The sequence below is a fragment of the Eutrigla gurnardus genome (assembly GCF_963514095.1).
Source record: "Eutrigla gurnardus genome assembly, chromosome: 18".
NCBI classification, from domain to species: Eukaryota; Metazoa; Chordata; class Actinopteri; order Perciformes; family Triglidae; genus Eutrigla; species Eutrigla gurnardus.
Window position 1 is genome coordinate 7,219,960 of NC_139929.1, and position 27,141 is coordinate 7,247,100.

Sequence of the window (27,141 nt, forward strand, 5' to 3'; positions counted from 1 at the left end):
TGGGTGCTTCTGGAGGTTTCAACTGCCCTTCGCTGTGGATTTCTCAGTTGGCATCAAAAACTATCTCTTGATATATTGTCGATCCCTCATTATCTGTATATCCATCACTTACAGATGCTTCAACAGGGGAGAAATGCACTTAAACATGTCGATAAATACTCTAAAGACTAAAATATGGTGCATTACATTGTGTTATTAACTCACTTATTCACTGTTTGTACATAAAGGAGGTTATCAAAATAATGAAATGCTTTCTATGAAAAATAAATAATAGTAGGATGTAATATAATCTCTTTCATTTGAAGAAGTCATTTATTGTTATCAACATACAAGTCTCAAGTAATGTCTCCTTGCATACCTTTGAAATAAAACGATTGAGAGCTGTTAAGATACTCGATTTGTTGTAACTAATCTAAATAACATGTTGATTAACTTATTTATACTTCCACTGTATAAGACCATATCAAATTAGCCAACACAATGCATGAGATACTAATGAGGAAAACACTGATATTTTCAAGTAAATATGCTAAATTGACTTTTATGAACTTGTATATGCTCCTCTGACCTCTTTGGCATTTACAATAATGTCCTACAAGGTAGATTTCAGCCATCTGGTACTCAAGTTGAAGCAAATGTTAAGATGTACTGTATGTGCAACTATTACCTGGCCCTGTTCTCAATACATAATTTCACCCCCTTCCCCTTATATGATAATACAAAAATAAAAAAGAGCCCCATATTTCACATCTGATGCTCAAAGTGCTGTGGAATTAGATGTTTGCCATTTGAAAGGCAGACAAACAACATCTCTATTAAAGCATCACATATATCATCACACACCACAGCAGTGGCAGATGTATAGAAGCATAATTATACAACGAAATTGCAGTTATTTATGTTTCAAAGGCACCAGTTCAAAAACTCCTCATCCCCCAACCTCCTGCTGTTATTGCTGCTGCTGCTGCTGTTGTTGTTCCTGCTGTTTGCGTTGCCGCTGCTCCATTCGCCGTCGCTGTTAGCATTCGCTCTCAGCTTGCTCCTCCACCTTTTCATACTTCATGTGCGACCGAACGCGGCTGTTAATTTACAGATCGGGGAGGAGAAAAGAACACAATTGGAAAAAAGGACCTCATCTCTTGGGTAGGATCATGTTTTTTCTTTCCTCATTGTGAGGTGAGAAAAGGTGTTGATGATCCATGAAGAGACCTCAGAGCATGCTCAATCTCTATTAAAGCACAATCCGCGATGCAAACTTATAATAATTACAACAAATACTAAGTTCAGCCTGCAAGGTAAAATCATGAGCATCTTGAAGATGCCATCTGATTGTTGATGCATTACTGGCCTCTAGTGGTGAGCTGTAGTATGAGTGTAATGAACTGAGTAAACAGCACTGCCGCTGAAATAGAGGCTCTCGGGCAATATGGTGATGCTCAAGTAAATCATATGACACTTGACAGTGTTTATAAAGTCACTTCAACACTGACTTAACTCAGTGGTAAAGACTCTTGCCTCTAATGGGAGTAATCACCTCGGCAGAATTCAACTCATTTCCATCAGATAATTACACATTAGAGTCAAATGACACTGAGGGAGGAGGGATGAATCCAGTCGAAGGAACCATCAGTCTCACAACAGCTTCTGCTGCGATACGGCGAGGTCTGATTGTGTAACAATTAAACCCAAACAAATGTCTGGATGTGGGTCTAAAAACATGTATAATGATTTCTACTGTAAGATCATATCGACTGCCGTTTCCGAATGAAAGACATGCATGCAAATAACACGCTGGTGTACAAAAGTGGTTCCCGCCTCGATCAATATTCGTGATCACAGAAGATTAATCAAATGTAACCTGGAGGTCACTTGAATGGATTTACTTAAGTGGAGAAAAAAAGAAAAAAAAGCCAATGAAACACACCCAGTTTGTAAATACGTTAAAGGACAATTGGTAGCGATACAGCATAGTAACTTTATTCATGACATACAACATTAGACTAGACTTTTTCCTCTTTGTACTCATTTGAAAAATGTGTTTGTATATTCTCATTTCTCCGGGACCGGAGCGTCGTCCCTCACCGCTGGGAATATCTCAATTTCCTTGATGATCCGATCAGCAATAACCTTGTTGTTTGCTGAAATCATCCTTCGAGACATCAGATCGAACGGTCCCCCTAAATGACAAAACAAAGCCTTTATTGAGAGGCGTTCAACAAAACCAAAGCTGCTTTCAGAATTTGTTCTTTCATTTATTTTAGTTTGTAAGACTCTAGTTTAATGCCAGGTAATCACTCGATGCTCTGTGATCAGATTATAAAGCATACACACCATTGACATCCAGCACTATTCCTCCAGCTTCTTTGACTATGACCACTCCAGCAGCGATGTCCCAGCAGTGGATCCCGATCTCAAAGAAGGCCTCCGTCGCCCCGGACGCCACCAGACACATGTTAGTGGCGGCTGTGCCTGAACCACGGAGCCTGTCGGGACACACGGGTTGGAGATGAATGAACACACGGAGGATGCGCTACAAAGGCAGCAGACGGTTACTACAGATGCAGCGAGTCGGAGGGAAAAGGGTTTAAAATGTCAAGGCTGGAATAGTCCTGGATGGATAATCCTGAAGCAAAGCTTGCAAAAATGCAGCCCTGACCCATATTCATATTTAATCATTATAATGAATTAATTTGCAATTTGATACTTGGAAATTGTGATTTTAAGGTAACTTAACCAAACCAAACTGCATGAATTCTGTAGTTACGGCTACTCTGCTAAGCTAGCGAGATAGTGTTTTTCTCTCTAGCTACAGTAAGCCACTTCTTCATGAACCAAGCTCTGATTGGCTAGTTTGACGTTGCTTTCATTGGATTGGATGACGTGAAATTGGTTTCATTCATTATTCAAACTAAATGACCAAGAATTAGTTGTTTTTTCTTAAGAATATGAACGTAATTTGGATTATTTACATTTAAATCCTCATCATAGGACGTTTGGTTAGTTGTCTGTCTGTCATTATATAGTATATTTTTTTTTACTTAAATCAATATAATAAATAAAGAGTCCGGTTTTAATTCAATAAAAAAAAGCAATCTTGATGAGTCAGCGTATGCATGTGAAGAGCACTCACCCATGCACTGGGATGCACAGGATCTTCTTCATGGTGGAGAAGATCTTGGTCACTTTATCTACACTCCGGTCTGTTCCATGCTCAGAGATGATGATGGACTTTTTGATGTCTGCAAAGTCAGCACGGCAAACGGGTTATTATCATGTGTAATTACAGGTGTATAATCACTGTAAAGGAGGCACACACACACACACACACACACACACACACACACACACACACACACACACACCGGCCCTCCAAATTGAATGTGTGCAATCTCTCTTTAAAGATTCTTTATTATGTCCTCAGAAATATGTGTAACCTTGAGGCCGTTGATGTGAAAGTGATGATTGTGTGTGGGTTCCCGGATGTTGCATTTGCAAAGGATGACATGTTGAAAAAAGCTTGATTTGTGTTACTTCCTACATTCTCCCATTTTCAAACATGCAAACATAGAACGACCAAGCTATTGACCAATGAGTAGAGAGCGTTACCTTGTACATCGGACACCTGAATTGGCTCGTTGTCGCAGAACGCTCCCTTTCCCTTTCTTGCTTTGTACATCTTGTCTTCCAGGCAGCTGTACACCACGCCAAACTCCAGCTGCAAAGGCACTCATATGTCAGCTTTCACAAGTATGGACGGAGTACTTTTATTGACTGTTGTATTGTTGACATACCTCCTTTTTGACAGCGAAGGCAATAGACACAGCCACGAACGGGAACCTGTGAAGAAGTAGTTGCATGTGTGTCAGATTGTGTGTGATGACATAGTCTACAAAAGGTACTTTTAGGTACACTAAGTACTCTATCTATGTGTGTGTGTGAATGTCAGTCATTACTGTAAAGTGCTTTGGACAAAAGCCCTATATAAATGAGGCCATTTACCATTTACCATTTAGTGCAGCCATGTTTAATAGCACTTTGTAATGATGTATGTATACAATGCTAAGCCATTTTAATAATAATTGTTGATAGATTCATATTTTAATTCTTTTTTGGTATTTCTACGTCACAATTTCACAATATAAGATTAAACAGGAAGATTTATAATTGGTTGTATTCATGTTAAGGTGTATTTTTGGACATATTTACATTTTTGGATGAAACAAGTTTGGGATCAAATCATTTCGGGGAAACAGATGGCGGCTGGCGGTACCACAGCTTTGAACATAGTTATGAATACCATATTCCGTTTCTGCTGATACATCTCCTTTAATCCTGCCAGCTGTGCCTTGAACAAACAACATTGACATCTTACCCATGAACAAAGTTGGTGGTGCCGTCCACTGGGTCAATGATCCATGTAGGTTTATCAGTCAAGATACACGACTCCCCCTTTGAGACGGACTCTTCTCCGATGAAACTGCAGCACAAAAGAACCAACATCGATATCGATACATGAGACAAACAGTACGTATGCAGAGGTGTGTGTGTGTGTGTGTCTCACCAGTGTGTGCCTTCTCCAAATTCTTCTTTTAGAGACCCGATGATGATTTTCTCCACCCTCTCGTCAGTCTGAGTGACGAGGTCTACAGTGGAGCTCTTTGTGTTGACCTTCACTTCTTCCTCCCCGGCTTTCCTAATTACCTAAACAAATGGCAGGTCACTGTGTTAGCACATGCTTAGGGATCATGGCACGTTTCATCGCTTGATCATCACAATATCTTCCCAAATATTCGAGACACCAGAGAAGAAAGATGGCGTACCGCTCCAGCTGCTCTTGCCACTTGAACAGCAAAGTCGTATGCGTTCTGCCACGGGTCTTCCATTATGTTTGTGCAGGGGTGCTTAAAGATGAGAGCCTGTAAAAAGGAAGAAAGCTTGTAAAAAAAAAAAGTGCAGCGTGAACTTCAATGAATACAAAAGAATTAGAAACTGATTTTGAAAGTTGGCAGCGTGTTGTAAAAGGTGTCGCCCCGTCTCTGAGGCCTTGCAACACAATGCTTGTAATCCTACATGCTTAGCACATTCCTCTTACAACACTTCAAGAGTTAGTTGCCAGCTGCCTGTCCTGCGTTACATTAAATGACCACCAGGGGCTGCAGGTTTAAGACTTTATAATGTTGGCAAAGACAGGTTTAGTGGGGTGGGGCACATAAAGTCAAGGTTCTCCAGCGAACAAATCCAAATGAAATGCATGTGAATGCATCTTATGTTTAAAAGAAATGTGTCATATCATGCTTTATTTGTAGTCTCAGCGGTGGAAGACATATTCTCAGATCCTTCGCTTGAGTAAAATTACCAACACCACACTGTGAAAATACTACACTATCATGCATTTAAAACCTCAGTTTTACTTTGCAAGTATTATCAGCAGTAAAATGATCTGCTATTATAAATGATGTTTCTTGGTCTGTTGTGGTGGAGAAGTATAAAGTTGCATAGGAGGGAACATACTGTACTGTACTTAAGTACACATTTGTGGTACTTTGTACTTGTCAGTACTTGAGTATTTCCCTTCTATGCAACTTTATATTTCCACTCCAGTACACATCTCAAGAGGCAAATAGTGTGCTTTTTTACTCCACTACATTTTTCTGACAGCTTCAGTTACTTTTCAGGTTCAAATTCCCATCAATGGGCAGTTTAATAGAAATTTAAAAGATGCACTAAATTTGTTACTTTAGACTCAGTTCATCATATGCATCACATCACAAATTGCATGTCAGAGTAGTTGTTACTTTATGAAAAAAATCGCCCTCAATTGCACAATAGTGACAAAAAGTACACACACACGAATCATCCACCGTTAGAACATGAAAGTTAACCTTACCTTGAGAGGTCAGGTGGGCAGACTGTCAAAGGTAAGCTTCAAGATACCAGTGCACCGTCTTCTGCAAAAACTTAACGTTAAGTTCCCTCTTTGGAGAGATTAAGCAACTTTAAAAAAAACAAAAAACAAAAAAAAAAAGCTGACATGATGGGAGTGGGAAAAGTACTAGCACCGCCCTTGTGTTTCAAAACACTGAAAGCAGACCTGAGATAACATGATGTGTCTAGTGTGCATGGAGGGCATCAGTGGAAAGTTTTTAAGTGTCGTCATATATCTGGAAGGTACACCCTGTCACATTTTTGCATACAGTATAGCTGGCCTGCTGGGTAATTAAGAGCTCAACGGTGCAGTTTAGAAAATCCCATCCTAACTTGGAAGTCAGTTCATAAACCCAAATCAGAGTCGCTAAAATCACTTTTTTTTAAAAGAAATATGTTAAAATGTATTTGTATTGCAGCATGCCAAAGAAGAGCGCTTTACATAAAAACAATGAGGGTACATTCCAGACCCTGACTTAGTTTCAACATGGGATTTGGCATGACAAACAAAAGAACCAGTTTTTATATTTCCTGGCTGTTTCATGAGCTTTCCTACTGGAGAGGGCGGGGTGGCACTAAGGCAGGAATATTCAGGGGGATGCCAAACAACGCCACCTGGGGACTTTCAACCCCAAGAAATCTTTGACAGCTCATGGATCGTGTTCCTTACTAACAGTAAGCAATGTTAAATTACAAAAAAAATAACAAAAATGTATTAATTTATTACAAATATTGCTAAAAAGGCCTTCATATAAAATGTTAAAGGAAAACACCACCGCATTTCCATACTGAACTATGTTCTGCTCTGATCTTAGACGAGGTGATACATACCTCCCTCTCCTCTGTGCGTGCACTCAATGGCTCTTGCGCGCACTCCGCGCAGCGCTAATTTGCTAGCATGTAGCTTGTCCTTAGGATCCAAAGGGGGGTGAAGTTAGAAGCGACCAAGCACTTCCACGTTGTCCCTATTTAAATACGGTTACGTGAGTAGTTACACGACCCAAGTTTGGTTACACAAAATGAAACATGCCAATTTTTCTAAGCGGATAACAAGGATAACTATATAGTATGGCGGAATAACAACTGGAAGCACTTCGACGTCGGCGCAGTAATATCATCACTCCGCTCCCCCTCTTACTTCCGTCAATAGAACCTACGTGACCTGCACGCCGTCGCCTGCACTACCTGTAGTAGTTTGTGCACAGTTGAGGAAGCATCAGGTTGTAGTAAGATAGTTTGTGAACAATCAAACATCGTGGTTATAACGTGGATCGTACAGGGTTGTGAAAACAAGCAGAAGGTATATAGTCCCGTCATGTTTTGAGTGATGATATTACTGCGCCGACGTCGAAGTGCTTCCAGTTGTTATTCCGCCATACTATATAGTTATCCTTGTTATCCGCTTAGAAAAATTGGCATGTTTCATTTTGTGTAACCAAACTTGGGTCGTGTAACTACTCACGTAACCGTATTTAAATAGGGACAACGTGGAAGTGCTTGGTCGCTTCTAAATTCACCCCCCTTTGGATCCTAAGGACAAGCTACATGCTAGCAAATTAGCGCTGCGCGGAGTGCGCGCAAGAGCCATTGAGTGCACGTACAGAGGAGAGGGAGGTATGTATCACCTCGTCTAACATCAGAGCAGAACATAGTTCAGTATGGAAATGCGGTGGTGTTTTCCTTTAAGATCCATGAATTGTTAATAAACTTCAACCCAACCACAACCAAAAGGAAAACTAACTAACATATGTGGAGCAAAAGACTCCACAGAGGAAATGTCCAGGGGTGCCACCACTACTCACCTTCAGTGCAGCACAGCCCAAACAATATGGCACTCTGCTTATAAAAGGTAACAAAATGGTCAAAAAACATAAGCAAATGACGACAAATACAACAAGTATAACAACAAAATAAAGTAAAGGAACGTAACGTAGCCCAGTTGGTCTTAGACACAAAACTAAAGAAAACACTTTTAGTAAACTAAATGTGGAAAGTGCGATGTGGACAAAACAGCAGTGTAATGGTGCAGGGGAACCTGGAAAAGGGGAAACTAAAAACAAGACTCACTGCACATGAACACACCTTTTAAAACAGCCTAGTCACCCCTCTTGCATCTAAACACATGCTCCAGTAAGAGCAAACAGCCATCTCAGCCTCTGGGACACCAACACGCCAGCCACAGCAGAGAGCAGGAAGCAGAACAATAAGGTGCCTTATATCTGGGTGCTGATTGAGTTGTGGGACGAGTTGGGCCATTCACCAGCACTACTGAGGGGGATCTATCCCACCACACCTTCATGGCCCTTCATTGTGCTCCACTAGTGGAAAATCCTTTGAAAGGTCCCCTGGTGGAGGCGGCGGACGTGTGCATGCATGCCCGTTTCTGCACAGATCTAGACGTGTCTGTATCTACATGTAAACGCCACATAAAAGCGTGCGGCTATCACATCTCACCGTGAGGTTACGTAAATGTTAATTCATTCTCCTCCGTCAGAGAATCGGGTGCGTCTGCAGGGTCGTGGTTACAAGTTGCAGCACCGAGGAGGTGTAGAATACGTCTACTTCTCATAAAACACCCAAAAAGTTGCGTTGCAGGAAGTGATGCCTTGCTGCAAGACGGATGGTTCAATTACTGGTAAATGCTGCATGGCTCAAGAGAATTACATGATGCCCCTCTTTACTTGTTTACAACCTGAGATGTGACAATACTCATTTCAGACAGACACTTGACCACAGTGATGTCATACGTACATTGATCTAGATTTGTGTATCAATTCAGTGATCAGCAATCTAATTATTATAATTATTTCTAATTCCCCCTGGAACGTCCAACATGTCCTTGCAAGCACACACCCTTCTTACAGAGCAAAGAATTTTTTTTTTTTTTGTGAGGATATAAATCTAAGTGGTCGAACCTTTCTGAGAATCCTAAACAGAAAAATATAAAGAAACAATAGCAAATGTTTTAAAATAGTTTCACTGCAAGAAATTCACTGATTCTAGACCAGAACCTAAATACGTTTTCTATCAATTAACTACACAACAAACGTTTGACATCACAGTAGTTTCTACATTTAACATCAATTAATTAAATACTTCTAAAAATAAGTGCACGGCCTTATTACTTAAAATACTGTAAAAACAGGAAGAAATGGCCAAATATTGGTTTCTGTCTTGGTGTTCTTAAAAGATTATCATGCAAATGTAAATGTGTGTAATATTAAGATGTAACAGAACAGGTAAAATATTGTTTTTGGTGCGCAGATAAAGAAAGTCACATTAAATTTAGTGTTTAAACTAGGAAGTGCAATGTACGGTGCTCAAGCCATATTAGTTTAAATTAAAAGCAATTGGTCGGCAGGTCGTAGTTTGGCCCCTCCAGATGTACCCGATTGTGTTAAAGGGGCAGATATCATCTCATATCGAACGCAGGCTGAATTTATGTAAAATCATATCAGCAAATATGGTATCTTTGTCCCAAGGATCGATAAAATCTATAATATTTTGGTTTGCACTCCTATATGACGACCTGTAAGTGATTAAGACATACAGAATACACACTCAGTTTGCATCGTCTGAAACGCCTACTTAAGTTATTAAAAAACGTGAGGAAACAGGTTGGGTTTTTTTCCCCGGGACTCGTTCAGACACGATTCATCACCGCCACACCTTGCACAACTGCTATCTGGTGAAAACACATGAACTGTTTGCTGTTGCACCATTAAAGACAGAATGAGTGCTCAAGCATATGTTGAATTATCATAGTTGGAGACAAGTTAGCGATCTGATATTGATTATCCTTTGATTTTTGTTCAGCAATGGTGGAAAACTAGAAATCCAGATTCCAGAGCTGGAGTAAACAACTGCCGAACTTGTGTGTGTTTGGCGGGGAGCAGCAGGAGGGCAGTTGTCACCCTTTTGTCCCTGTAGTGCACTAAATATAAGGTGCTCTCTAAAATGTTGGGAGACAGGCCGAGGGAAGTAATAGGACCAGCAAAACAAATACATCAGTCCTGCTGTCTCCCTGGCAGGTCCGTTATGAATAATTTATCCGGGATGACGGATGCTCTGGAAGTTTGGTGCCCTGGAATCACAGCTGTAGCTGAGGCCTGCCATGATGCTGAAGTTGCTGAAGTTCAATGGTGCACCTTGAAAGATGAGCAGGGGGGGTTCCTGTCTAGAGTCCGTTACAGGTTCCTTTTACATTTCTAATTCAAATAATGGACAAACTGATATTTTGACCAAATGAAAAGTCGGGGTATCACCAGAGTTATTCCAATTCCCCCACTCTAGGGAACATGAATGTCTGTGCAACATTGTATTTGAATCAATCAATAGCTGTTGAGACATTTCACTCAAAAGCAGAAATGTCATCAGGGATGATATTTGAGGCGAGTGTGTGTTTCTGCATGCTTTGCTCGTTGCCATGAATGGTGAATCTTGGGATAGGTTGGGCGGTGAAGGACCGGTCAGTTGGATCCTTGCATCCATAAAAACAGGCAGCAATTCTCGGCTATTTGAGGGAGTCTTTAAAATGGGACGGCCTTGTTGCAGCCGCTGTGACGTGTGTGGTCTTCAATCGAGCCTCCTACGGATGCAGCTTATCCATCTAGAAAGATGGCAGATGGAGCCAAATTCAGAGGACAATAAGATGTATCGGGGTAAAGAAACAAAAGTGTAAAACAGTTCTCCAGACTTGGCTCTTATATCTCCAGGGGAAAATCTTTTGGACGCTACAGGAAAGCAGGCTTTTCAAAGAACAATGGTTGGTACTTCCTAACTGCAACAAGGACAAAAACAGCATAAGAGCTTGTTTTTATGACTCCGTTAAAGAAGTTGAGAAAGATTAAAAATCCAAAGACGCGGAACCAACATGAGCAGGTGTTGGTGTAAAGGTGGAGTTGACGGAGGAGGACTTAACTTTAGGCTGGCTGAGTGTGGAAGCCATTCCCAACACTGGCGATTAGGTCTGCACCCCCCTGCTGCCGCCTAACATGGCCCATTGATTGCTGAGGAGGGGGGCCGCAGCAGTAGAGGGCCTGGGTTTGCTCAAGTAAAGGGTTTTAAGACCATTTGTTAGTCATCAGCGAACACAAGCTGGAAAAAAGAGACAACAGTCCGTGGAGGGCAAAAAAACGCAGAGCTATTTCATAGAGCACATCCGCCCGGTCGGGGAGGGGGGGGGGGCTGCTCTGCATGTGCAGTATCTGCAGCCCAGACTGAAAGGGCAGCAGAGAGTTTTACATGGTGTAATGGCTGTAAATGCTTTTATCTCTCTACTAAATCATAACGGTAGCAGTGAGTGTGTTTTTTTTTCTTCCCCTGGGTTTTATAGAAGTCAGAGGCCTGTTTTCTATTCATTTGCTTTGCCATTTGCCAAAAGAGGCACTTTCTTTCCTTCATATTTTATAGTTTTTATAAAGAGAAAGGACAGTTTATCAGTTTTTCTAGGTCAGAGCACATAAGGACGTCTATTTATGTGCTGAACACACGGCTGATACAGGCCACTGTCAGGCGTTTAGGAGCCTTGCTGCCGAGTAAATGCAGAGGAATTGTCCAACCTCCCATCCAGCTCTCGATAATATCGGATTACAAAAGAAATGGGCTGGAGCAGCGGCTTTTTGTAAATTGGAGCATGGGAGCAGTCTTGACAGATTTGATTGTGTATTGTCCCCCGATCTTTTCTTTGATGGTTTATTTACATATTTCAGAGGAAACGACACCGAACGCCCATATTTAGTTGAAGAAATTCAGCATCTCTCTGCACAAGCGTTCATATTTTCGGTTGCCAATGGTAGTCTTCTGTTTAGGAGAACATGTGAATGCATGCTGACACCTGTCTCTGCAGGGCTTTGATGGCATGCATTCTTCCATCTGTGTTGTCTCAGAAAGAGGCTGATCAGGCACAGGAGATATTTTAAGTGCTCTTCCCTCGCTGCCTTTATTACATCCATTCAGTACATTTCAGTCTGGACTTGAAGAGGAAGTTACACAGTACGGTAGTTATGTGTTAACAGTGTCTGGTTTACATTATTCTTGCATTAACTACAGAGGGAACAAGCGATGGCACTTTATTTATACAGCGTGTGGTTCCATTGTTATTATTATTATTTATTTATCTTTAGGTTTTTACAGTCTTCACATTTTTTTTATTTTTTATGTTTTAGCATTAAAATGCTCGTCACTTTTCCCCACGTGGCCTGACATAGGTTTCTGCATTTTTACATATATATACACATATATCCCCATCCAGTCAGTGTTCATTACCTACAGTACGTTAGATGATTGGAGTTGGTTTTTTACATTATGACAAAAGTCCCACAATAACACAACCAACTGACTGAGCCTGGTGAAAACAAATTGTGGACACTTAAACTGATATTGATTTGTTTTTGATGGCGTAGCCGCTTTACCTCGTCAGACAGCCCTTTTCGATGGAACTGAACCCGTTGCATCGCTCTCTTCAAGCTTAGCTTACTTAACAGGTTTTGCTAATAAAATGGAAAAAAATGTAAAGACTGCAGGTGGACCCGCCTTTTAAATAAATACAATCACCTTATATAACATCTGACATGGAAAAGTAATATTATCGGGAAAAATGTCAACACGTTACACGTACTTTATCGATGACATCGCTTTGGATAAAAGTGTCTGCTAAATGCCCTAAATGTAAATGTAAATGACATGCCTTTGTTCTGACTGTAACCACAAAAAAATGTAAATAATACCTAATAAAAAATACTAATACGAGGACACCTTCACTGCCCGCCGACTCATTACCGTCCAAATAAGTTACAACAGAATACAAAGTCACAATCAGTGAATAAAAGCACGAACGCAACGACTTATAAAGAAGGCTGAAAGTCATAAGCGCCGACTAACTAACTTCAGAGGATATTTCTTCAGAGGTAAGTTTATCGTTTTGGTTCTTAAGGCGAAGACGGAATCATGACTTTTTAAATACCAAACAGTCGGGCGATTAAATAACTGTTAAGCTGGTGGACGTGGTGGTGGGAATTTACTAGCCATCTGTGTCGTCCCTGCCGACATGGAACTCCGTTATCTCCTTGGCGATGCGCTCGGCTATTGCTCTGCTGCTGGCGATGATCAGCCTCCGAGACATCAGATCAAACGGTCCACCTGGATGAAAGAGAGGAGAAAAAGTGAGTATTGCTGTAATAAAGTTGAACTTCACATTTTGTTGGTACAAGACAAGTACAAATTAACGTTTGAAGTGTTTCTTGTGTTAACCTGTACCCAGGCTGATTAATTTTCAGATGCTCGTGTTTAGAGGCACCATAAGCACCTCACAAGGTTATAAATCAGATGGCGAAGACGTGGGAGACACATTTCTGAGATCGTGATCCCACTCATTTTAAAATGAGCAGGGAAATATTTTAGGCAGGAGAGCTGATCAGTGAGTCAGTTATCGTCTTAAGAGGAAAGGCGACGCCTTTCTTTACTTTGTAAATATATAGATATATGTAAGTGTGTTGGCAAGACATCAAGAATGTGCTGCCATTGTCAACTGAGCATGTCTGACTTGTCCAGCAGCTTCCACGTCACCTTGAACCTCACATGTCAGGTCAGTGGCAGCGTTGCCCAAATTTCACACCAAATTTCTCAAAGCCTGTCTCTTCCTGTTGCAAGTACAAAGCCAGCAGCTTCCCTGCTCCCCATCTATCACTGTGTCAGGCATGTGTGAGCAGAAAGACCGATAAAAACCAATAACAACTAGAATAACTTGCAATAAATAATTCATAAAAAAGGAATAACTTCTGTTGTGTTCGCGCTGAAAGAGAGCAGCAGTTATTTCTCACGGCTTCCTTCTCTAAGCTGCTTTTCCACGAGTCAATCACCTTACTGCTCGCTTTCCTTCAGTACATCCAGTGACTCAGCAGCCTCTTAAAAAAAAGTTTCGCAAAAAGAGCTCAAGTCTCCTCGGTGACTCACCTGAAATGTCCATGATAACTCCTCCAGCTTCAGTAACAACTGCTGCCCCTCCAGCCATGTCCCAGCAGTGGATGCCCATGTGGTAGTAAGCATCAGCCGATCCACACGCTACCAGACACATGTTGACAGCTGCACTGCCCGGGGAGCGGATACTGTGGATGGAAATGGGATGCCTGCTCTGCATTTGATGGCATGTGACACACGGTTAACCTTCCAGATGGTTTCGTCAAAGTTTAGCGTGTGATTTTTAAAAGTTTTAATCCTTAAGATTCTCATGGAATCAAACGCCGGTGGTGATGCTATTAACGGCTGGCATTGTTTTTTATAGCATTTGGTATTTACGTTCTATCATTACCTCTCTCAGTTTGATAGGTTTTCCAATTTCTTTTAGTATTTAAGTTAAAGAGATGGGAGAAAAAAATGCTGATAGCTGCAGATGATGTGGTTTCCACCTTAACCATCAGGCTGCTCTTTATAGTACTTTGACATTCCCTCACTTGATCAAGCTGCTGTCACAAGCACACAGGAAACAATGCGTGCATGTAATCTATTTCTGCTTGTATCTCATTGACGGTGACACAACTCCAACCCCATCCTACAGCGTTTGCTGCTGTTGTGTGGAAAACTACTTCCACCGTGTGCAACATAAAATCAGATTGGAAGTTGCAATTACTGTTTTCTTATGAAAAAAATAAATAAAAAAACACACAGCTTTGTTTGGCCGTGCTATAAACTATGACACACCAGTTACTCTTCCGCTATATTTGCTCAAGTGTTTGCCGAAACTGACACGTGAAGGATTACAACATGTGCACAAGTGTATATTTACCCATGCACGGGGATGCTGAGGATGGTCTTGATGTTGGCCAACATTACTTTGAAATGCTCAGGATCCTTCTTGATGCCCATTTCTGTCAGTACCAGAGATTGGGTAATATCTTGGATGGAAACACCAAACAAAAAAAACAAAAAAAGACATATCAGTCAACAAATGACAGCCTGTTCGCTCCTCTGAAAACACAGATGGTAATGTATGGTTAGTGGCTCACTGTGTAGAGCTGTTGGGCCAAGCAGAAAATCTGGCTGTGACATTGCCTCCACCTGGTGGATTTGTTGAAGATTACATCATCAATATTTACCTTCTTGTCCAGACACTTTGATCGGGTCTCCATTGCAGAATGCCCCTTTCCCTTTGCGTGCTGTGTACATTTTGTCCTCGATGCAGCTGTAGACAATCCCAAACTCTATCTGGGAAAACAGCAGTGATGAATGTGGTTTGGTGAGGAGGGCTATGAATAGAACAACAGCCGTATAAAACAAGAAAACTACTGCACTACTCGTCAGAAATTCACTGGGTTAATGGGGCAATCGCTATCTCATTGTTTCTTTTAATTAAGATGTCAAAAAGCATGTAACAAAAAATAAAATATACCTCTTTCTTCACTGTGAAGCCAATTGATACGGACACAAATGGGAATCTGCACAAAAGAAATTCACAATATAAAAAAAAAACAAAAAAAACATTCCTTTAATGAACTTCCTTTAGCTTTAAAGCTCGGAGGATTCAAATCCTATTATCAGTTCAGTTTCATCTATGTCGTCTAATTATCCCTGACAGAGAGGACGATCCAAGAAAGAACCTAATTAAAAGATAAAAATAGATAAGAAGGGGACAAAGATAAAACAAATCCACTGCCGTATCAGGTTTCACAATGGTTTCTTTAAGGGATAATGTACAGTGAAAGTGCAGATAGGGGGAGCCGGACCCTGTGAAATCAATAATAACAACAATAAGTATTGATTTAAAAAGGACTTTTTGTTGCTTCAGTTATAAAAAATGTATATTAAGTGTCCAAAGATCAGAACAGCGCCCATAACAACGGTTTGTTACTCATATATAATGCTGTAATTGTCCAATCGGAGCATTGAACAAAGCTGTGTAATTAATGGTATTAAAGCGCGGGCAGTACCTGTGAACAAAGTTGGTGGTGCCATCAATAGGGTCGATGATCCAAGTGGGATCGTCAGTTAGAACGCTGGGAGCTCCTGCTGCTACCGACTCCTCACCTATGAAGCTTTCAAATCAGATGGAAAAAAAACAACACGTTTTATGAGTCATACGGGTGTTACCTCACCTTTAAATACCAACGATGCTATTACACTTACTATTATCTACCTGCTTCTTTCACTTTTCTACTAGAGTAATATGTGATATGAGGTATGGTTTTCCTTGTAATCTCAGCTCCCACTGAGGTCATGTTCAATGTGCGTTTTCTTTGATTTCAGGATATTTTAACATCTTGGAGGAAGCTAACATTTTGCAATTATTCTTAGTGGATTTAGCAGGCCAATTTCCAGTATTTTAAGACACTAAGTATATTTACTTTTTACTATTTTTAGTCCAATGAATATGAATAAATCAACAAATAAATAAAGGATGGATTATTTCCCATCAGAATGTTTTTCAGGCAGTATGGAAAATGCTTTGCAACCACATTAAGATTGTTATATTTAAAGTTAACTGAATAAATAATTGGACCCTAATCAATTGTTTTTTTCTGGCTCATTACACCACTACTTCCAAATATTAGAAATATTATCCACATTACAAACAAAATAAGCAAAGTAAAGAAGTATTTTAATGCAACATTTAATACCAATAGACATCCCAATCCCTGCAGTCCTTTCATACAGCTCATATCCCACCATTGTCTCTTCTGTGAAATACCTGTGAGTGGGGTACTTCTCCTTGATGGAGGATATAATGAGCTGTTCCACTTTCTGGTCCGTCTCGGTCACCAGGTCAACCGGTGAGCTCTTCTGCATGACGGCGATTTCCTTCTGGAGCGCCTCGCGAATCATCTGGCAGAAACCCAACAATGACAAACTCAGCAAGGGGGATTTTTGTTGGATGACTGACTACATCGGCTACTTTGATAAAGCTTAAAGGGCTGCTGCCAATGATAGGCCAGAGATGATTAGGTGTGAGCACCAAAGCCTTTGTGTTTATTACTCATTACTGTAACGTTACGAAAAGGTATTACTGTTAAAACCACAGATGGAGGTGAAGCAGGTGAATATAATACAGCTTGGTTTAAGAAATGCTTTCTCTTTGCAGCAAGAACAAGTTGTTTAGGATTCTTGATCCCGTCCATCCATAATAAACTCAATAAACTCGCTTATTATTTGGTCCTAATTGAAAATACACAAGTAGTTTAATTTATATCATCTCATCTATACAAGACATTTTGGTAAATCTCCCGTTTTCCTCTTGAATAGCTTTCTCCTGTTTCTAACAGCTGTCTGGGCAGGTTATTATTAAAATATTAAAATTGACCATCGTCTTCGTTCCGAGCATGCAGACCTCAATTCATGTTTCATGAGGAAAGCAACTGGTTTTAATAGTCAAACAGTCCCCTTTCTGCATTCCAGGCACTTTGTTATTGTGCTTTATGTGAATGTTGTACATCATTTTCTGTGTTATCAACATCAGATGTCTCTGACTGATTGTGGATCACATTGTCTTTATTATTGTATCATGCACCTTTGAGTCACAGCTGCTGAGATACAGACAAAAGTGGGTGGGGAAACTTAAATAGTGATTTTGGGACCAAAACCAGTGGTATTTACTCACCTTGCCAGCCTTTTTGGTGACCTCCACACAGTGATCCATACACTCTTGCCAAGGATCACTCATGTTGATTCGGGATGAGGACTGGACACAGTTATATACCCAGATAGTTAACGAACGTAACGTTCCTGTTGAGAAAAGGCGACACCCAAGATCAGCTCACGTTTAACGTTAAGCTAATTTACCGGTTAAAAAAATAATGAAAACACCAGTAAATCAGTTAGAACGATGTCAAGTTAGCGTTTATGCTAGTTAGCTTTTACACGAACAAACTGACGCCGAGCATAATAACAGCAACGTCTACATATACATATATGAACGGTTTAGCCAGGCAGCTATATACCGTCTGAATTTACGTTTTAATAATGATAAAACATGTAGGAAGCGTTTCAATGTGCTAAAGCAAACTCAACTCACCCCCAGAAGTAATGCTTTTGAGCTGACTTTAGCTAGTTTAAAAGAGGGTGGGACTAAAGGGAAATCTCCCTCTCATTGGTCAATAAATGCCACTGGGTCTCAAGTCACCGTCCTCATTGGCTAGAAGGCTCCTACGTAGCAGGAACTGTCATGACAACGTTCCCTGTCAGAAAGTGGCAAGAAGAGAGAGCAACAATGGCACATTTCCGCAAGTGTGAGTTTTTATATCTCGTACATTTTATATCTTGCCGTGCAATAACATCTGATTATCGATACTCTATTTCGCATTCTACACATTTACACTCTTTCTACTTCCTGCTGGAACTGCTACGAACTATTTTCCCTCGGTAAAAATACATTATTTAGTTTTTATATAATAATAATAATAATAATAATAATAATAATAATAATAATAATAATAATAATAATAATAATAATAAATATGTGGGAGTATATTTCACAGCCCGTCCGTCACATTCAGGAGTTCTAGCTCCACCTTTCATAAAGTGGACTAAACCCTTTGTTTTAATACAATACATGTTCAATTAACAGTGTGTTATTCTTAGAAACACACACATAAAGTGAACATTGCCTTTTGTGGCAACAACACACACACACACACACACACACACACACACACACACACACACATGCACACACACACACACACACACACACACACAAAACAAAAATAAAACAGTGAAACAAGACTAATACAGCAGTGTCTCAGTACATATCTGACTGTAACAAACACAAAACAACAGGATGTACCAATCATATTGTATAATCTGATAACTGCAGGAGGTGTGTGTGTGTGTGTGTGTGTGTGTGTGTGTGTGTGTGTGTGTGCGTGTGTGTGCGTGTGTGTGTGTGTATGTGTGTGTGTGTGCATGCCTGCGAGCGTAGATGACGAAATAATGAAAATAGGGTGTTGTGTGTGAAATTCTGCTTTTTGCATTAGACTGGAAAGATCTCACTCTGGATCCAGACACTGCCCACCCTGAGCTCGGCCTCTCTAAGGACTGCACTGAAGCCACATACCTCCACCACCCTCTGTCAGTCCCCGACCACCCGGAGAGATTTGACCACTGGGAGGAGGTGCTGTGCAGCCAGGGCCTGGAAGGACGTTGCTACTGGGAGTTGGGGTGGAGAGGGCAGCAGGTTTGCATAGCAGCGGCGTACAAAAGTGTTGGTAGGAAAGGTGGGAGTAACCACAGTCGGTTCGGAATGAATTCGCTCTCCTGGAGTCTGGACTGTTCCAACTACGGTTTTTCTTTCTGGCACAACAATGAACGTACTGACATAAAAGCACCCCCGTCTTCCAGGGTAGGAGTGTTCCTGGACCACGAAGCAGGGACGCTGTCCTTTTACAAAACCTCCGACTCAGTAGTTCTCATCCACAGAGTCCACACCACATTCACAGAGCCTCTTTATCCAGGCTTTGAGCTGTATTACTATGGAGACAATGTTAAACTTTGTCATCGGAAAAATTCATAGATTATGAATGCCTTCAATCAACTTCATCAGAACAGAATTTGTTTTCACTTTTCAATTTTAATGTTTCATCACATTGGAAAAAACAGTTCCACATTTAGATTGACTGTATTTTATGGTTGGAAACATAAAATCCAGTTGCCGGTTGTTATAACAACATCAAATGTTGTAGTGACTTTTCAAGGTGTACAGCAGTCAGGAATACTGACTGTGGAAGGATTTATCGTTATAGAGCTCAAATAAATGATAGATCTCAACTTTTGAACAAAACAAATACAACAACTATTTACCATACTTGTTTTTTTATTCATTGTCTACTTGAAAGCACACATTATGCTAATTTCCAGGTTCAACCTTGCGTTTAGGGTTTTTACCAGAACATTGTTACGTGTGAATGTTAAAAAAAAAATTCCCCACGCTGTCTGTCTAAATGATACCTGTATTCACTCCATCTGAAACGCGCCGCTGTAGTGCGTTTCAACAGAATTGCGTTGCCTGGCAACAGCTTGAGTTCACTTCCTGGCAGCTGATGTCACTCGCATACACTGCAGCAAGAAATAACCTGTGACACATTATCATAAAGTTTACGGTAAAAACTGTGAAACAGTCTAAATATATTGCAAAGTTGTGACGTGATGACTATACAGAAATCCCGACGGCTCATTTAAAGGCACAGTTTCTGAATACGATACTTTCACAGTATTTATACACCTCTTAGACCCGCTGCAAAATATTTACAAAGGCATGAAAAACACACTATTTAAAATATGGGCCATATAGCTTAACACTGCTCGTTTCATTACTTACATTTTTTTCTAGGGTGTTTAAAATGAATCCTGAAAATAGGTATTTATGGTTTTCATTTTAGCATGGGGGAAATCACATGCATTGCTTTGACCTTATAGATATAATAAACATAAAAACCATATGCAGCAACGTTGTGGGAGATCAAACGCAGAAATATAGTGGCTGCCTTGTGTAGAGACCTTTATTGCTGCAGGGAGGGTGTTTTCTTTTTAATCCAAAAATCCATGTCAAAATGTGTTCCATGAAGTAGCAGTGTATGTTGTGGTGTGCTTGTTGTTCCTTCACCCTCAGGCATATCCAAGCATACATACACATATATATCATTTAGTAAAGATAGCCTACATGGTTCATAGAATAGCTCAGATCAGGGAATAAACACGATTAAAAATGTTTTTTTAATGGGAATAAGTTAGTCTAGCTTTGATGTGTATCAACTTGAATAAGATGTTAGCATTCTAATATTAATTATGTGTCTGGCCATATTGACATACAGGCTGAATTGCAGCTGGAGAGCTAGCGGTTTCTTGACCTGCAGCTGTATTCAAACATACACTTCCTTTGTTCTACATTCTACTCCATATAAAGTAGCACTGCACAAATAAACATTATTTAATTTGACTTACTTATGTTTATTTGAAATAAGGTGTAACTGTGCATTCAACCATAATGACAATATAGGAGTGTATTATCAATTACACAGAGACCACACATAATTGGCAGAGCTTCCATGCTTCAGAGTGGTGAATTTAATTCTGAAATCATTTGAGCGAATGTCCTTCAAACTGAGAGCATCAAACGGGAGCCTACCCATAATCCACCACACCCAGCAGTTTATTCCACTTCATGTTGTCAACTTGTCACATTTCAATGGGCACAAAATGCTTATTATTGTTTGAAGCATATGTTTTGTTGATAATGTTGTTACTGTAACCATAATTAATGCAATAATAGTTGCATATTTTTATATATATTCTATTCTACACATCATAAAATAAAATAAAAATAATGAAACACCACAAGAGGGCGCCCCCTGATATTCTGCACTGATTTTATCTGTATTTATTAGAGCTCTGCACAGCCTGTAGGTTTCTGGGTCTGATTTTGAGACTAATGGTTAGATTGGCAGGCAGGGTGATAGTTACAGGAGGAATGCGGTAATATTACAACATGCCTCCGTCAGTCAATCTGCAACTACGACTCTGCACAGAGCTGGAGAAGGTCTGAGCTAATCTTTGGAACCATCAAATCAACCCCCCCTTCTTATGTGCCATCCCTCTATCCTGTTTCACTCAGAAATACGTCACCATACAGAAGATAGATACTCTGCTATATATATATATTTTGATGAATACTGAACATTATGCCCTCTGAATTCGGTTAATAGTAATTATGAGAGTCTAATAATGAGGACATGTGTTTCCTCCTCCAGCCCATCACCCTACGATTCAGAGAACAGCCAACACTGTGTTGGGAGTTATTGGTACCATAATGTAAGTCATGTGGATCCAACTCTTTGCGACAGCAGGCTGAAAAAACAACAACCCAAACAACATTCGTCCTGAAAGCACGTCTCTGTGGGCTGTGTCTGTCGAACCTATAAGACGAGGCCTCTCTGGCTTGTCAGCCATTAGCCCCGAGAGGAGGGTCCGCATCAGATCTCAGCACAGCGGGACTCAAGTCCGACCCAAGTGAAGTATTTAACATTACAACCCACGAAGCCATTTGTTGCAATTTGACCTTCCGGATGGAAACCGGTGAGCATTTGACTTTTTCCCTCGTTGGATTCTAAAACTGGGAACGTGTACCTACATGTTTATTGACTTGCTATTTCATGATTGCATGTGCTAACCACTATCATTTTACAACAACAAAAAAAGGCTTCTTTGGAATGACATGGGAGGAAGTTTATTGTTTTCTAAATGTCAATCATCATCGCGTGTTAACTTGTCCTGGAGAGGATTTGATATACAGTATATGTATATATAAACGTGGGAAGAAGTGTTGTACGTGCCACGAGAAATCTGGATCTCAATCACGTGGCCGCAAACACACACCTTGTGGGTTCCTGCTGGCATGGAGTCAAAGCAGAAACCGATGTTTTTCTACAGAAAGGCTCCTGAAGGCGTGTGCAAACACAAGGCTGAATCAGTCCACACGATCCGTGTCCTTTGTAATGTTCAGCGTGAAAATATGTAAGTCACTTTCCCACGTTTCTTTTATCTCTTTCGTCCTTTTGATGCGCCCCTCCTAAATGTGAAAGATAATGAACCCTTTCTCCCATTTTTATTGTGTCCATTTTCAAAAGGGTTTCTTACGCTCCTGTTCTGCCCCGGTCAGCCGAGGCCACAGCTGGGGACGACCCCCAACATTAAACACATTGTGGTCGGGAGGTGCTACAATTACATCACGCTAGTCGACCCCAGCTTGAAGTAACATACTGCACGAGGACGCACACTCATGTTATAACGTTTCCAATGACCTTTGTCTTTATCATCTTTCCGACTTGAGCCTCACAACTCGAAAGACTTGATTTCCTCCTGAAGCAGAAGAATCTGCACATATGACTAATCCAGCATCAAAGCTGGCGTGAAAAGCAACAACACTTGTTTTGATGTTATGCTGAAGGACGTCTATAAAAAGAAACGCACAAGTCTGAGGTGGTTACTATGGAACGAGGGCATGATGCTACGCTTTATGTATAAATATATATATATATGGACAAAAGTACAGTGATGTTTGACCTCGTTTCATGTGTAGTTACAGTCAGTTTATCATCACTTTAGTCGGATGATTGAGAGTCTTTATTTGGGAATCATGTATATTTACATTACAATTACTTTCCCCAACCCTGGAATACATGCTTAAAAAATATTTGGGCTGCAAAGAATAAATATTTTTATAATTGCTTAACAGACAGCTATGCAGATTAATGACTTTGTCTGTAACATGTCATCGTGTCTTGTTTTGTCTGACCAACAGTCCACAACCAAAAGTTAATCTCACTTTACAAAAGTTAAGTTTTAAACCAGCAAATACAAACATTTGAGGAGATGAAACTTGAGAATTTTGACACTTTCACTCTTAATGTTTTAATCAAAAGAAGAATATGAATCCAAGGTGATATCTGCAAATGTCTTCTTTTGTCTGACCAACACTCAAAAACTTGAATATATTCTGTTTCCTGTAACATAAAGCATTTAAAACCAGAGTCTGAGTGGCTGCAACCACAAAAAAATCAGCCCTTTTTTCCCGTTCGGTTTAGCATAACTATTAACCGATCATCAAAAAAGTTGCGGATTCACTTTCTGTCAGATTACCAATCAATTGATTGACAAATCTTTATGTGTAGGTTCGACTGTGAGGACATCTGGAGGCAGTTTGAGGAGGCGGTCGTCCGTCAGTCCTCATGCAATGTGACGTCGAAGGATTATCATCAGATGTTTCACGCGATGCCACAAACGTGGCCTTGTGACAGGGTGAGGAAGAGCTCCGAGATGAGACTCATGTTCATCGTTCTTCACCGATGCTGGTAAGATGTGTGTGAGTTAAGTTCCCTTCCGCCTCTGTTTAGTTTCTCTTCTGGAGTAAAACCAGGACGCTGATGCAGAGCTATGCAGCTGTCGGACGTCACTTCTGGACCTTGGAGGACACGCTGGTGGGCTACATGTTCAACGACCTCATCTGGTGCGGACAAAAGGAAGACTCCGGTACAGCTTTTCTACACAGAGACAACAGAAACACAACAAAAGAGGAATTGTGGTTCCAAAAACATTCACAAGGAGAACAAAGAAGATTAAATAGCAGTAGCGAAACATTCATTTCCTGGTTTTCTGTCCAATGAATACACAAACCTTCCGATTTATCCAGCATCGGGGTTGTGCATTTTAGGCTCTTTTGAGATTTTACTGACAAATCATACTAAGTGATCATAAATATGTTTATATTTTCTTGCATTTAATGTTTGAGTTAACATAAAAAAAGGTATCAGCACCGCCCTTTCAGTATTTAACAACTGGGTCTTTCCCCTGCTGCCTGCTCGACAAAACTGCAAATATTTCCCCCAGGACTTGGAGGAGACCAAAAAAGAGCAAAAAGAGAGTGAATATTGGATTTGCAATCGTCAGTTTGACAGAAATGCGAATCCAGACAAAAAATAATGCTGCACCATGTCTTTAAAAGTTGACATATATCAATGCTGCATTTTCAGCTTCTTTCATTTCCCCTAATTGGCCAAAAACATGTCATTTTTTGGGATTACAATATTAGTGCTGAGTGAGTAACTGCAAGTCAACAGCTAAACTTGTTTTTCTCATTTTTCATTCATGTCTTATATTAAATATTTGAGTTAATATACAATTGGACACATAGGTTTCGATTTTGGTTCTTGTCCGGAGTGGTCGGCGTGTCGGAATCATCCCGTGTATTCCTTGTGGAGGCAAGCCTCACAAGATGTGAGTTCACTTGTTGTTTAGCATTCATTTGCAAAGCACTGCTCACAAAACCAGCAGTGGAATGATTGCTCTCGTGCCATTTTCTTCACGTGTGTGTTAGTTTGCAGAAATGGCATGTGGCAACATCACCGTATTGCTGAATGGGTCTGTCGTCAACGCCTTCAACAGGAAAAGGTGACATTAACAACTGTTTTAATGGTGTTTGTTAAATATATTTAGTATAATTATTTCTTTCTTCTTTTTTTTTACTCGCAGCATGTTTGGGAGTGTTGAGCTGGATGGTCTGAACCCGTGCAGGGTGCATTATGTCAACATAAAGGTGGTGACCAATCCAGACGGACCTTTTATGTGAGGGGAAAAACATATTGATGATATTTTCTATTATATTACAAACGTTTAATTTATTAATTAATACTTACGACCACAAACTTTATGGCTTATTAAAAAGTTTAAAGCCTTTCAAATATCTGTGAATAGATTACCAACATTTATGACTTTTCTGTCTTGGAATAACTATGATTCCTGGTATGACAACAAAAAAGAAGTTAATATTTGTATTTATATTCTTTGTTTTTCTGCTTTTCCTCCTCTACAGAGAATCATGTAGTCAAGGATCCATTGCAGAACTGATCCAGATCCTCCAGTCCAGAGGTTTCCACTGGACTTGCACAGACAACGATGAGTAAGTGACGCTCCACAAATTCAAAGTCAAAATACGTTGTTTGCCCTCTAGAATGATAGCTAGACAGCAGATGAAGTGTGATACAGATTCAGATGTTGTTTCCAGTTTATGAGCTTCCTGATGAAAGGACCCTGAAATGAAAATCACATTTGTCCACAGGACTCTGATGTTCCTTCAGTGTGTCCAGAACCCCAAACAGTCCTCCAGCCAAACATGTGGGAACAACCCGTCGCACAGAAAGAGCCTCACGTTTAACTGAATCACCCACACATTCATATTTGATATTTGAAGATGGATGAAAACGAACCGGCTGCTCAATTGATGTGTGGTGGGGGTTTTTTTACACCCTGTTAGCAGATTGGGTCAGACAAGCTCTTTGAGGGCAAATTAATTGGTGTTCTGCAGCCAAGAGATCCTGCTGGTTTGTGCTAGATGACGTTTTGGGAGTGAAATGCACCGTGATACAAGTTACAAGTTTTATCCTCATCATTTTGAAGTTGATGCATTCTCCTAAATCAGTGCTTTTGATCAAATCACAGCAAATCTGAAGGATGAACGGAGGTTAATTGGGGCCACGCCAATGCTGCAGTGCTTTCAACTTGCATTCTCTCTGCTGGCCAGCAGGGGGCGACTCCTCTGGTTTCCCCCTGAATTATCCTAGTTCTCTTGATTTATAATATAAACATTGGTCTCAATCCCTAGTGTCAAGTCTTCTTCAATCCATCCAAATGCCCGGTATGCCAGATGGCCAGACCGCCCCTGCTACCAATGCAAATAGCTACTAAGATGACTTAAGATGCAAAGTTTACCTCGAACTATGGAATAACTTTGTTAACAGCTTCACACCAGAAGCCAGATGGAGCCAGATCCAGTACGGTTGCTCTGCCATTCGTGTTCGTCAGATCCACCCGTCGCTCCTCCGCAGACCAAATAAGTTCACTTCCGTTTACCGGTTGCTAAAGTTCCAAGATATATTATATGGTTTAATTATAATTATCAAAGCATTAATGTTAACATCACTTTCATTTTGTGGCTGGTGAATGTGGGAATCATTGTAATTACATACTGCCAGCTTGAGATTTTTCCCCTTGGTTTCAAACTTATATCAAAAAGTCTTCTCTTGACTCAGAATGGTACTTAAGTAGATACTAATCTATTTATTACGTTCCACCATTGATCACCATGCATGTCATTTATTTATTTATTATATATGATAAGGCTGTATCAATGTTTCATGCAGTCGTTGATCATCCTGCAAAAGCAGAGAAGAAAACTGGAGTGGTTAACCTTTCGTTATGCTTTTAAAAATGTCCGTGACATTCCTCAACATGTTTACTCAAGCTCTAGCTATTCCACGACCTTTGGGTTCTTTCAGCAGTTGATTAGCATGCTTACTTCAACTGTCTGTTATTAACCTCCTTGCACGCTGGATTAAAAAAAGGTGAAAGAGGAAGAGACGCCAAGGTGAAAACCCCGGAGTCTGGAGAGAGGCAGGTACAATGGTACAAACGTGTTCATTCTTGCACCACTAATCTTTTGTGGTTTTCTAAATGATGCAGAGCCAGAATTTACCGTAGGCAGATTCCATATTTTTTGTTACATATCATATGTAAATGTGGGTCCAAAATATAAACAATGTTGTATATATTATATTCCTTTGTGAAAATAAACCGTATTTAGACCTTTCATTTTTCTTTCTTTTTTTTTTTTTTTTACAGAAAATGCAATTGAACAGATATATTTTTTGAAAATACACTGCATTTTTTTTTTTATTAAAATGT

General features: G+C 40.2%; 2 protein-coding genes across 2 annotated transcripts; one reads left to right on the top strand and one right to left on the bottom strand.

Moving 5' to 3' along the window:
* Nucleotides 1-1,955: 1,955 nt before the first annotated feature.
* impa2 (inositol monophosphatase 2) lies at nucleotides 1,956-17,651 on the bottom strand. The gene is made up of 18 exons (XM_084033656.1): nucleotides 17,513-17,651; nucleotides 16,607-16,740; nucleotides 15,849-15,953; nucleotides 15,311-15,356; nucleotides 15,018-15,126; nucleotides 14,708-14,816; nucleotides 13,879-14,030; nucleotides 12,948-13,065; nucleotides 7,728-7,764; nucleotides 5,871-5,909; nucleotides 4,821-4,916; nucleotides 4,562-4,701; nucleotides 4,373-4,477; nucleotides 3,792-3,837; nucleotides 3,607-3,715; nucleotides 3,131-3,239; nucleotides 2,332-2,483; nucleotides 1,956-2,177 (listed from the first exon to the last, which is right to left on the bottom strand). Exons 1-18 carry the CDS (start codon nucleotides 17,573-17,575, stop codon nucleotides 2,050-2,052), a joined length of 1,797 nt encoding a protein of 598 aa, XP_083889782.1. The 5' UTR covers nucleotides 17,576-17,651; the 3' UTR covers nucleotides 1,956-2,049.
* A 3,972-nt stretch (nucleotides 17,652-21,623) lies between these two features.
* On the top strand, nucleotides 21,624-26,995 carry LOC311028911 (ADP-ribosyl cyclase/cyclic ADP-ribose hydrolase 1-like). The gene is made up of 10 exons (XM_084033712.1): nucleotides 21,624-21,981; nucleotides 22,336-22,419; nucleotides 22,533-22,656; nucleotides 23,577-23,703; nucleotides 23,799-23,934; nucleotides 24,596-24,678; nucleotides 24,779-24,852; nucleotides 24,934-25,026; nucleotides 25,274-25,360; nucleotides 25,520-26,995. Exons 1-10 carry the CDS (start codon nucleotides 21,972-21,974, stop codon nucleotides 25,617-25,619), a joined length of 918 nt encoding a protein of 305 aa, XP_083889838.1. The 5' UTR covers nucleotides 21,624-21,971; the 3' UTR covers nucleotides 25,620-26,995.
* Nucleotides 26,996-27,141: the final 146 nt, after the last annotated feature.